This window comes from Mandrillus leucophaeus, unplaced genomic scaffold (genome assembly GCF_000951045.1).
Source record: "Mandrillus leucophaeus isolate KB7577 unplaced genomic scaffold, Mleu.le_1.0 Scaffold399, whole genome shotgun sequence".
In the NCBI taxonomy this organism is placed as follows: domain Eukaryota; kingdom Metazoa; phylum Chordata; class Mammalia; order Primates; family Cercopithecidae; genus Mandrillus; species Mandrillus leucophaeus.
The window spans coordinates 1,296,737-1,309,760 of record NW_012104242.1 but is presented as its reverse complement, the minus strand read 5'-3'; the positions used below and the strand labels follow the sequence as shown (position 1 = coordinate 1,309,760).

At 50.3% G+C, this 13,024-nt stretch overlaps 1 protein-coding gene across 1 annotated transcript in view; it reads left to right on the top strand.

Annotated features, from left to right (window-relative positions):
- ADARB2 (adenosine deaminase, RNA-specific, B2 (non-functional)) overlaps positions 1-13,024 on the top strand; it is a 195,154-nt gene that overhangs the window by 129,034 nt on the left and 53,096 nt on the right. Inside the window, exons 5-6 of the mRNA XM_011991567.1 lie at positions 9,186-9,354; positions 12,272-12,423. Coding sequence (XP_011846957.1) covers positions 9,186-9,354; positions 12,272-12,423 — 321 coding nt within the window. The remainder of the gene's footprint in view (positions 1-9,185; positions 9,355-12,271; positions 12,424-13,024) is intronic.

Genomic DNA, 13,024 nt, shown 5'->3' with positions numbered 1-13,024 from the left:
CATCCTAACCACAGAGCCCACCACATCCTAACCACAGATGCCACCGCATCCTAACCACAGAGTCCACCGCATCCTAACCAGAGCCCACTGGATCCTATCCACAGAGCCCACCACGTCCTAACCACAGATGCCACTGCATCCTCACCACAGAGCTGTCCTCCCATGCTCCTTGTTTTCATGCAGGCTGCTCCCACTCCTCGGCTCCTCTTCGTTCATTACCTGGCCAGTTGTTACACACCTTCTAGTCCAGGACACAGGTCTCTTCTTTCTCCCTCTCTTAACACTGGCTTTGACGTCCACGGTTGCCCCATCCTCTGAGAAGGTGTCCCCACAGTTGGTGTAGCCCAATCACAGTGAGCTTCTGCTCTCCTGCCACACTGCCTTCTCCCTGCCTGTGAGCATGTGCTGTGAAAGGAGCTTTGAGACTGCACAGTTTTGTGTCCCCTTTCCCTCGAATAAGTTAGGTGTTTAATGCCCATTGAATGAATGGATGGATGAACAAACAGAAATACATGAAAATATGCCCTCGATACTTTAAGGCAAGTGAGTGCTCATCCTGGAATTGTTATTTGGCCCATGGTTCAGTGCCGTGGTCAGATTTAGTTGAAAGGTGTTCTTGAATGTGTCTTGTCTTTCAACTGTCCCACACCAGCCGTCTTGTTCTCATTGGAAGAACAAGTGCTTTAGAGTCAGTAGAAGTAATAATGGAACAAATGGTGTTTTTGTGTCATTCTAGCAAGGGAAGTCACAGAAACGTCCTGGTTGCGGATGGAGAAACAAATACGATTACAAGAGAATAGAAATATATGCATCATAATAGCTAAAAATGGTGGTATTTTTGCTGTGTATCAGGCACATGTTAAGAACTTTGCATTATTTTCTTTAATCTTTGAAAACTTTTTCCAAACAAGACAACTGAACACAATTAAATTCTTGCCTCAAGTAAGCAGCAGAAACAGGGCTACCTGTGCCCTAGAGCCTGTTAAACTCTGCTTACAGTGCTTTGTTATCTGATATTCCCCAGATGTATTGTCATTTGTAGAGGAGAGCACAAAACACTTACACATAACTTGTTTTCCTTCCAAAATCAATGCATTTGAAATGTTTAGAGAATAAAAGCCCAGGGGACACTAGTGTCTTCTGATTCCTGAGGAAAGCCATAAATCAAGACCCTAGTGGAAGAAAAATCTCCCCTGTCAAAAGCAAAACTGTTTCCTTTCAGTCTCAGTCTAATCATATCCCCAACAGATAAGACATGCCCAAGCCAGACATTTTAAAATCTACCTGATTTCAAACTAATTAGAGGAAATATAGAGAATGGAAGCAGAAACACAAGAAGATTTTAAAAATTGGCTTGCAGGAAAAGATTGAAAATAAAACACAGACTTTGGCCAAATAATGACTAGACGTGGGACTGCAGGCCGATCATGATATTCCCTGTGAGTATTCAGAGAATACCAACCACAAAGAGATTGGGAGTTTTAAAGATGAAGTCTGGAAAGTGGACTGAAATTGTATAGAAGATCAGTTAGGCTGAACATTGAAGAAGGTTTCCTAACACTGAGCGCTGATAAACTGTGGAAGAGTCTTTCTCAAGGGAAGGTGTGGAAACCCTGTTATTGAGTCATTAAATTCAGTGGGCACAGTTCTAGGAAATAGGGAGTCAGAATTAATTACACATGACACCCTTGGGGCAGTCTACATGTGGAGTAAAAATTATTCCTTTCTCTCTCTATCTTTTATAATTTTGAAATGTATTTCTTTGATGCTATTTGGTATATTTTACTTTCAGTTTTCTTCTTGGAAATTTGTTAATCTTTTTCCTCCAAAACCAGATATAGTATAAGAAATGTACCTTTAAAACGTTGGAACAGGCTGAGAATGACTTAGTTCCAAGTAAATAAATAAAAACCCAATCCCAGACATCATCTGGAGATGGGTGATGTGCTGGGGAGAAGCCCGGTGTCTTCATCCATTTGTGCTGCTGCAACAAAATACCTCATACTGAGCCATTTATAAACAACAGAAGTTCATTGCTCACAGTTCTGGGGGCTGGGAAGTCCAAAATCCAGATGTCAGCAGGCTTGGTGTCTGGAGAGGGCTGCGCTCTGCCTCCAGGATGGTGCCTTGTTACTGCATCGTTTGGAGGGGAGAAACACTGTATCTTCACAGGGCAGATGGGATGGAGGGCAAAAAAGGGCTGGACTCTGTCTGAAGTCTCTTTTATAGGGGTATTAATCCATTCATGAAGGTGGAGCCCTCATCCCCTGATCACCTCCTAAAGGCCCCACCTTTTAATACCACCACAATGAGGATTAAGTTTCAATATAAATTTTGGAGAAAACACCACATTTAAACCATAGTACTCACCAAGTTTATACATTATCCCTTATTTTCTTTATGACATATGCATCTTTATTTCTTTAATCACCCAAAATCCATTCATTGTGTTAGGGTTCACTCCTGGTGGTGTACACTCTATGGGTTTGGACAAATGTATAATGACATGGATCCACCATTGTACCATCATACAGAGTAGTTTCACTGCCCTAAAAATCCTTTGTGCTCCATCTATTCATCCCTTCCCCCCCTCAACTCCTGGCAACCACTGACCTTTTTATGTATGTCCATAGTTTTGCCTTTTCCAGAACGCCCTGTAGTTGGAATCATACAATATGTCGCCTTTTCAGATCGGCTTCTTTTACTTAACTTTTATTTAACTTTCCTCCATGTCTTTTCATGGCTTGATAAATGATTTATTTTTAGTGCTGAGTAATATTCCACTGTCTGAATGTACCATGGTTTATTTATCCATTCACCTGCCTAAAGGTATCTTGGTTGTTTCCAAGTTTTGGCAATTATGGGTAAAGATGCTATAAACATTCAAATGCAGTTCTTCATTTCTTACATCTAAATATTGATCAATTTGGAATTTACTCTGGTACATGGTGTCAGATAAAGATGCAATTTTATTTCTCAGATGACTATTCAGTTGTTAGATACCATTAATTGGATAGTCTCTCTTTGCCTCAGTGGTTTGAGATGTGATTACCTTTGTCCTATACTAAATTCCTGTATGTGTTGGGTTGAGTTCTGGACTGCCCACTTTGTTCCACCTGTTTCCCTTCACACCCCATCCCCACAGCGACCTGGCGTGGAGCCTCTGTAACCTGCTTGATGTACTCTAGGGCTTGTCTCCAGCATTAGTCTTCTTTTTCAGAATTTTCTGGGTTTCCTTTTAGAATCAGCTTGCCCAGTTAAAAACAAATAACTATCTTAGTTCATTTTGTGTTGCTATAACAGAATACATGAGACTGGGTACTTTAGAAAAAATAGTGGTTTATTTAGCTCACAGTTCTGCAGGTTGGGAAGTTTAAGGGCACGGCAGTGGATTCTGGTGAGAGCTTTTTTCCTGCATCATAACATGAAGGAGAAGGTCAAGGGGGAAGCAGATACTTGTAAAGAGAAAACCAGAGGGGCATTATGGCTTCATTACAGCCCACGCTCATGGGAACTAACCCATTTCCTTGAGGACTAATCCATCTTGTCAGAGCAAGAACTCACTGCCTTGAGAACAGCACCAAGCCCTTCATAAGGAATCCACCCCATGACCCAAACACCTCCCACTAGGTCCCACCACCCCTCAACACCGCCACACTGAGGACCAAATCTCAACAGGAGTTTTAGCTACAAATAAACCATACCCAAGCCATAGCAATGACAAAACAAAATTACACTTTTTAACCAGGTGTCTTGTCCAAAACAAAGCACTATTGCTGTTTCTTTGGGAATCCTGTCAACTTTATAAATCAATTTAGAGAGGATTCATTATGTTAAACCTCCCGATCCAAAAATGTGGCATGTCTTTCTGTTTGTTTAAATTTTGTTGTGTCCTTCAATAGGATTTTGAAGTTTTATTCACTATAGTCCTTGGTCATTTCTTGTTAAACTTATTCCTATTATCTTGTTTGCTGCTGTTATAAATGGAGTCATTTTTCCTTTACGGTGTCTCTCTAGTTGCTGTATGTCTATATGAAAGTTATTGATTTCTGTATATTAACTTGGAACCCTTTCACCATATTAAGCTCTTTCATTGTTTCTAGCAGTATGTCAACTGGGTTCTCTGGAGGTTTCCAGACACAGAATCATAGCATGTTCAGACAGTGCTTGTGTTACCTGCCCCTCTCCAATTACTACAGAGCTAATTTCTCTCTCTTGTTGTGCTCGTCAATGGCTGCAGCAGATGTTCCTGAATGGTTATAGAAGTGCCTGGAGTGCTTGCCCATAGAGCATGATACTCATGTGTGTGTATGTGTGTCTGGTGCGTGTGTGTGTGTGTGCATAAAATCACATTCAGGAAACAATCCCTCTGTTCCACTTGATAGAGTTGAGTTTTGATAAAAACTCAATGTTTTATCAAAAGCAGTTGTATTTTGTCAGATGCCCTATCAGTATCTGTGATTATGCTTATTTTTGTATTGCATTTAAATTTTTTTTTCTTTTTTTTTTTTTCCTTGAGACGGGGTCTTGCTCTGTTACCCAGGTTGGAGAGCAGTGGTGCAATCTCAGCTCACTCCAACCTCCGCCTCCGAGGCTCAAGTGATCCTCCCACCTCAGTCTCTCGACTAGCTGGGACTACAGGCTCATGCCTCCATACCCAGCTACCTTTTGTATTTTTTGTAGACTTGGGGTCTGGCTATGTTGTCCAGGCTGGTTTCAAACTCCTGGGCTTAAGCAATCCACTGGTCTCAGCCTCCCAAAGTGCTGGGATTACAGGTGTGAGCCACTGTGTGCCTGGCCTTAATTTTTTAATATAATCAATTCTTACATTTCAGAAATAAGCCCACCTTGCAGGGATGTACTCTAGTACTCTTTTCCTCTGCTACTTGATGGCTAGTATTTTGTCTAACTGAGGGCTCTGTTTTCTTTGTTGCGTAGCCTCCGTCAGGTGGGTATGGCAATAATTTAGGCATTCCATGATGACACACAACCTGAGGCTTCTCTTGTCTTTACATGCTCCGGAACACTTACAATCTGCTACCTTTCGGTCGAATTCTACAAAACTCACCGTGCTTGGTGCTTTGGGGGGGTACAGTAGCCCTGCTCTTTGGCCAGCTTTTCTACTTATTCTATAGAAATTCGTATACATATATTTTCTGTGACTACTTCTTATGTTGTCTTACAGAGTAGTAGTTTTACTCTCAATAGCCATTTATAAGAAAAGAGATCACCAATAGCCACTATGTATGGAGTGATGCTTCTATACAAACTTGCATTTTATCGGCTTAATAGCATCATTGGAAGGATTGGAATAAATGCTGTTGGCACCACAGTCACCCCATCCTGGGCTCCTGATCTTCCCCAGCTGCTCCGAGTGCCGGCCAGGGCAGCTCACGGCTGCAGCCACCTCCTGAGAACGGCCCTGGCCACCAGAAGCCTACACGCCTGGGAGCACCCACAGCTCATGACTGACACATCACACATCCTTGCCTCACACTCCTGAGCTTCCTGTTGGGTCAGCTGGACATGGGACCTCAGCACAGCCTCCCTTCGCCTGGTGTCTTTGCTGCCCCATCCTGTCTTCCTGACTTAATAAGCCCCTGCCGGAGCATCCCCAACCCAGCCTCTGCTGCAAGGCGGCCTGGCTTCGGGCACATTTTTACACAAAGCATTGCTCGTTGAGTGCAGAGCATTTTTGGGGTCCATACAGCTTGGCGTGGCCTCACCCCAACCCCAGCAATCAAGGATCTCCGTGTGGGGAATCAGAGCACTGAAAAAGGAGAATGTTAGACACTTCTGTGCAGGGCTGACACAGCCCTAAATGCCACCGGTTTGTACCTAGAGGGTGATGCCCATAAACCAAGGACCCGGTTTCTCTCCATAGGTATGAGTGGCCTCGACCTGCCTGTGGCCCCACCATGGCGGCAGCACCCTCGCGCTGTCCCGTGACGCGGGTGTTAAGAAAAGCGTGTTTATCCGAATGCTGTTGGTGCTGTTTCTGTTTTCGACCTTTTTGCTCGCAGTCTTTAACTGCTACTGAGCTGTTTTCCACCTGACCACGCTGCCTGATGCCGCACTGTCCGCGTGGCGCCAGGGGAGAGATGACGACGCCCGTCCTCTCCTTTCCCCCAAATTAAATCGGTCAGCCCCAAATTCGGCCATTCTTCATTAAAATCTTCCTGTTTCTCATTTGTAATGTGTGGTACCCGAGCACATCTTCTGGCTTCTTGCTCTCCCCCATCCTCTGTGTAAATTTCCCAAATCCTGTGGATTTGGTCCTTCCTCTGCTCTCTGGGTCCCTCCCGCCAATCCACTCCTGAGGGCGCTTCCTAAGTCCTCCTGCACCATGAGGGTGCTTCCTAAGTCCTCCTGCACCATGTCCAGCCCTGGCCTCCCACCCAGTGTCCCGGTCCCTTCTCTCCTCCTGTGCAACCCAGCACTCACTCACGGGCAACAGTGCTGCTGTCCTTCCGGAAAACCCTTTCATAGCTCCCACTGTCTGTTGGTGAAGAGCTGGATCTTCAGGGTGGTGCTCAAGGCCTCTGTGACCGACTTCCACCCACCTGGGAAGCTTCGCCACTTTCCCACACACATCTCCCACAGGCTCCAACGTCGGCTTCTCCTTGTCCCGCAGAATACGCCTGTGCCCTTTCCCATTCCTGCCTCTGGTCACCATGCCCACTCTGCCTGGGACACCTCCTCCCGCCCCCTGTGCAGAAGCACCCAGGGTGTGAGTCTATCTTTCCCTTCTCCTCCCTCGCTCTCCCTCGCTCTCGTGCTGGTGACATTCCGTGTACAGCACTTCTGCGACATTTCTCATATGACATCTCGTGCTGCAGCTGTTTCTGACTGCATCATCTCCCTCGGTCCAGGCTTCACATCTCTTGTGTTGTGGGAGCATGGTGCTGGCCGTAGGGGTGGGAATCATGAAAACTGAATATACAAACAATGCACTTCTTGGGCCACGTAACTGTGCTGAGTGTGGCAGAGCCTGGAGCCAAACGGAGCTGGGAATCAATGAGGGGTGAAGGGAAAGCAGTTGCTTTTTTCGACAGCTCCAATTTCCACGGAATCCAAAGAGAAGGAGCAGGCCGGGGCCTCACGGGCCACAGCACCTATTCCCAAAGAGTTGTCTGTTTCCACCAGAGACTGCATGTGCACCAGTCATGAACCCTGAAACTCGTTAGGAATCATTATCAATGTGTTCCCCGTTTCTCTAACTACCTGCTTTAATGAAGCTGGAACCTGGGGGGTGATTTCTGCATTGCGATGTCGTCCTCGTGAACCATTTCTCAACAGTCCACATGTCACTGACTGCCTGAGTGAGATGGTGGCTCCCACCCCTGGCAGAGTCAGTAGCAGCTGCCCACCCCGGCTCCCTGTAGCCTTAGATCCTGATCCCATCTGCTCCTCCACTTCTGGGACCCCCGCTGGGAGGCAGCCTCCACCCCCAGGATGGCTGAGAGAGGAGGAGGCCTGGAGCTGGGACAGGGCAGCTGCTCACGAACTTTCCCGGGGGAGGAAACTCAGGGGGGCCGGTCGTCTCCTCTTTTGATTAAAGCGGCCTGGGGAAGTCCGGTCACTTCCTGAGCTCAGGAGCAGTCCAGTCCCACCAGGGAGGGAGCAGTGGGTAGACAGCAGGACCAGGACCATGGAGTTCTCGTCAGGCACAGAAGCAGGGGCTGCTGGGAGAACTGGGATGAGCGGAGACAGCAGTGGACATGGGCAGGAGGCGGGGGCTGTGCTGGACCGCTTTGCCTGGAAGGAAGGACGCTGGGCAGACAGACCTCAGCTGCAGAGCTGCGGGGGCAGGGATGCCGCTGGGCCTCCGCGGGGCACTTCCGCGTGCTCCGTCCCTCCGGGCTCCGCGTTCTCCCTGGCTCTCACTGGCAGCTGCTGACTCCGCCCTTTCATCTCACAAAGAAAGATCCTGCGTTGGGGCCCAGAGAGGGCAGATGCCCTCAGGGCTCGAGAACCAAGTGCTCAGGGGAGAAAAAGTCACATCAGAGGAACAAGTGTGTGAGAAGCGAGAAGTGCTCATGACCAGCCAGCACTGTTTGCCGTGGGGAAGTCGATTTTATTTAAGATGGGAGGGAGGTCTGCTTCTGGCATGACATGAATTTGCGTGTCACCTCTTCCAAGAAATGGTCTGGACATGTATTTACCAGGTGACTCCGTGGATGTGGCCGCAGTCGGCGGCTAACGCGTCTCTGTGCTGCCCCCACTTGGCCTGGGATCCGGGCCCAGCCAGTGGCTGTCACACCCCAAGGCTCCTCGGTGCCCACAACGTACCCGCCACCTCCAGCCGAGGGGCCTGGACGATGGATTTGTTACTGGATCGGCAACACTGACCCGTCTAATGACACGGACTCCCTCGGGAGACCCTGCTTGGACCATTTGGTGGAAATTCTGACTCGTGTCCTCAAGGAATTCACCATCTAAGTGCAGAGAAAATACACATCCACTCAGACCTGTTACAGCAGAGCAAACAAACACTGGCTTGTGTCTTCCAGCTTCTTCTGAAACAAAGTGATGGATATTATACTTTACGGACATTACGCTGGGGGTTGTTTTTCAGGTTTCTTTGTTTTGTTTGTTTTCAGTCCCTGAAGGGAGTATCATTTTTGTGGATGGGGTTCCTTTGACTATGGTTAAAATGACACATCCAGCGTCCTTTCTGTGTTAGGGTGACGGGTTCAGCAGCTCCTGTCCTGCGTTTCTGTGTTAGGGTGACGGGTTCATCAACTCCTGTCCTGCACTGATCCCGTTGGGGGACAGGGGAAAGCGCAAAGGTGGTCAGAGGTCGGGCAGGAAGCCCAGGCCGCAGCCAGCACTGCTCCCACTCACAGGGGACCTGGGACTCAGAGGTGGAGAAAACTGCCCTGGTAGTAAGTCTGACCTCAAAACTCTGCTCCTAAGGTGCCTCAGGAGCATTTCAGCAACCTTAAGGATAACAGAGGCACTTTGAGCGCCGTCTCAGGCTGCCATGGAGTAGGTGGGAATCCCTCAGGCGGGCGGTCGCCTGTGACGGCCTGGGGCACACAGAAGCCTTGCTTCCCAGCTCTCAAAACAGTGTTTCCAAGGTTTCCTAACCCAGGGAAACCGCTGTTGTGAGACCCTGAAAAGACCGAGGAGGGAGACAGGGGCCGTGGGCCGCACTGCCCTGACGCTGTCTGTGTCCCCAGGACTGGACGCTCGGCAAGCACAGGTCGTGGCCCTGTCGTCGGGGACCAAGTGCATCAGCGGCGAGCACCTCAGTGACCAGGGGCTGGTGGTAAATGACTGCCACGCGGAGGTGGTGGCCCGGCGGGCGTTCCTGCACTTCCTCTACACGCAACTGGAGCTGCACCTGAGGTGAGCGGCTGGGGACGGGCTCCAGGGTAGGCGGACACCGCGGCTGGGGGCTGCCAGGGAGCAGAGGGGGCCCTGTGCCTGGCTCAGAACATGCTTCCCTCTATCCTGGCACAGGGTGAGCCAGGAAGCGTCCCTTGTTATTCAGACTAGAGACATCCCTGGCGCACCTATAGAGCCGCCATGCGGGCTGGGAAGATGCTAAAATTCCAGGCTTCCTCCTTACTCCACGTTTCCCTCCAGAAAACACCTTTGCAGCCCTCGTCCTCCTGGGCAAGGCCACCCTCTCCTGGCCTCGGCTCCCCACGCCCCCCACATTCCTGCACTGCCCCCTTTTCTGCCGTTGCCCTCAGAGAACGTGAGTGCAGTGCCAAAGGAGTGGTTTGGAGATGCACTGTCTTCTTGCCTCCTGTGCCAAGTCCATGTGAAGAGGCCGCTGAGACCCTAAGAACTGTGCCCCAGGATTGGGTTCCCGGGGTTCCGTGGCCTGCTCTGGCCGTTGGGCAGAGGTGGCTGTCATGGGGCAGCCTTCTGTCCCTGAGACACCTTAGACGGGAATGAAACCCACGTGGTTTGCAGCACGCGGCTTCTCCAACACACCTCCAGCCCGGGCCGTTCAGTCCCAAGGGCTCGCTGTCAGCTCCTTGCCCGAAACGCTCCCTCCTGTGTCTCCTGTCTATTCTTTCACATCCCCTGAAGCCGTCTGCGTTCCTCAAATCCACGAGTAATGGGACCTCGGGGGGCTTTGGCGAGGGTCATCTCCATGCCCATTAGCTGTGCAAAAGCCACACAAAAGCAGAAAGGCCCATGTGTAGCCAAGCAGATGCCACTGAAAACACCTTAACACACTCAGCTCATTCTTTTTTTTTTGAGATGGAGTCTTGCTCTGTCGCCCAGGCTGGAGTGCAGTGGCACGATCTCGGCTCACTGCAACCTCGGCTTCCCAGGTTGAAGCAATTCTCCCACCTCAACCTCCTGAATAGCTGAGACTACAGGCATTCACCACCATGCCCAGTTAATTTTTGTATTTTTAGTAGAGACGGGGTTTCATCACGTTGGCCAGACTGCTCTCGAACTCCTGACCTCAAGCAATCCACCCGTCTCAACCTCCCAAAGTGCTGGGATTACAAGCATGAGCCACTGCGCTCGGCCCACACTCAGCTCATTCTTATCAGAGCCTCTGAGCAGGGAGCCACAGGCTGAACCCATCCCTCAGTTCCCTGAGGCCTGTGGGTGCGGCAGGAGTTGGATATGGGAGAACAGAGAAATCTCTCAGAATGTAGGGAAGGATTTCTCCTAAATGCCCACCTGCTCAACTGGGACTATCTCCAAGTTCCCTCGCTCATGTTTGTGTCAGAGAAGGTAACTGGGCCAATATTTACCAGGAGCTGGTTACCTGCCTGGTGCTGTGCCACCAGCTGGGGGGTCCACAGGTGCACCCAATGCCTGCCCTGCATGGGGAACCGGCACAGGGGAGCGGGGTCCAGGGCAGCCATGTGGCTGATATGCCCTGCCCCGGGGTCCAGGCTTGGGACACATTTGCCAAGGGTCCTGGGGCAGGCGGCTGGGGCAGTGGGGGGCGGTGGCTGTGGGCTGAGTGCAGGCACAGAGGCAGGAAGGCTGCTGGATGCCGCAAGGGCTTCCTGTGGAGAAAATGTCTGTTATGTTTCCTGTGTGATCTCAGGGCCCCGCAGGACACAATCCATCACCCATGGGGCAGAACGTGTGAAAACAGCAAGACTGGCAGAAAGTAGATGGCCAGCAAGCAGGGAACAAACACCAGGAAGCAGGGAATAAACACCGGGAGGCAGGGAATAAACACCGGGAGGCAGAGAATAAACACCGGGAAGCAGGAGAATAAACACCAGGATGCAGGGGAATAAACACCGGGAAGCAGGGAATAAATACCGGGAAGCAGGAATAAGCACCAGGACACAGGAGAATAAACACCAGGAAGCAGGGGAATAAACACCGGGACACAGGGAATAAACACCAGGAAGCAGGAGAATAAACACCGGGACACAGGGAATAAACACCGGGACACAGGGGAATAAACACCGGGACACAGGGAATAAACATGGAAGAAGGAAATGCAGGCGCATTTGCTCAGTGCCCGCTCAGGTGGGACGGAGGTGGGGCTGCTCAGCTCGAGCTTCCCAGCTGGTGGGGGTTTTGCAACAGGCCGAATCATTCACCATCAGAGAGAGGCTGGGACCTCTCCCGCCCCACCTGGGTCAGGGCTGGATGCAGAAGGAAAGCTGTTTCCCCACGGCTCTCCATGTCCCCCTGTGCTGGTGACCGAGCCCAGGCCTTCCTACAGCTCCTTTTCTCCTTTTAATCACACACAAGCTGCCCACTTAGGCTGCCTCAAACCTGCAGTCCGCTGTGAGGTACGGCCGTGAGCAGCACTGGCAAATCCACAGAGTCACAGCTGTGTAGACGGATAGATGTGGGTTAACACCAACGGGGAAAAATGGCCTGGTAAAAGATCCTGGTGGGGCCAGGCGCGGTGGCTCACGCCTGTAATCCCAGCACTTTGGGAGCCTGAGGCCAGGAGTTCAAGACAAACCTGGCCAACATGGTGAAACCCCGTATCTACTAAAAATACAAAAATGAACTAGGCGTGGTGGCGCATGCCTGTAATCCCAGCTACTCGGGAAGCTGAGTATCACTTAACACTCAAAGTAGAAGAATTGCTGGAACTCAGTGGGTGGAGGTTGCAGTGAGCTGAGATTGCGCCACTGCACTCCAGTCTGGGCAACAGAACAAGACTCTATCTCAAAAAAAAAAGAAAAGAAAGGAAAAAGGTAAAGAAAAACTTGGGGAACAGCTCTACAAAACAGGACTCAAGCGTTCACCTGGTTGGAACGTTTCTGGTTTGGTTTGTGATAAATGACCCCAAACCTCTTTGTGACCCTAGCAAGCGGCGCGAGGACTCGGAGCGATCGATATTTGTGAGGTTAAAAGGCGGCGGCTACCGGCTGCGGGAAAACATCCTCTTCCATCTCTACGTGAGCACCTCCCCCTGCGGAGACGCAAGACTCCACTCGCCCTACGAGATCACCACAGACCGTAAGAGACAATGCTTTTACCCTCTGTGGGCCAGCAGCCCTCAGCTGCCTCTATCTGGGACTCTGTCCCGGGCGGTGTGTGGGGCCCTCGGGTACTGGAAGAGGATTGCCTCTGCAGTTAGTGGGATAATCATGCCTCCAAAATCTTAGTCTGAAAGGCTCAGGTGATTGGCAGAAGAGTAGTCTGAGGCCTAAAATTAGCGACCTAATGGCCGTAGTTCTCTGTTTTGTTTTAATAAATCAGATAATCCCTGTGTCCTGGGTTGGGAAAATGGGATGCAGGGAAGGCCAGTGAGAGCTACGGAGGCTGGGAGCAAATTCCGACTGGCTCTGCTTGCCTTCGCTCACAGCGTTGGGGAGAAAAAAGCTCAGCTTTTGCAACCAAGCCGAGGATGAGTGATTCCCTGCAAAGGGGTCTCCCCAGACGAACTATAAAGTTCCACTGCAAACCCGCCCTGTGAGCATTTATGGGTGGAGATGGGACAGGACACGCCCACGCGGTGCCCACCTCTCTGTCCTCTCCGTCAGCAAAGGGCAGTGATGCTGTGAGTGCCAGGGTCGGAGGGCCAGGCCTGGAGCAGGGCGGGACAGAACACGCCCAC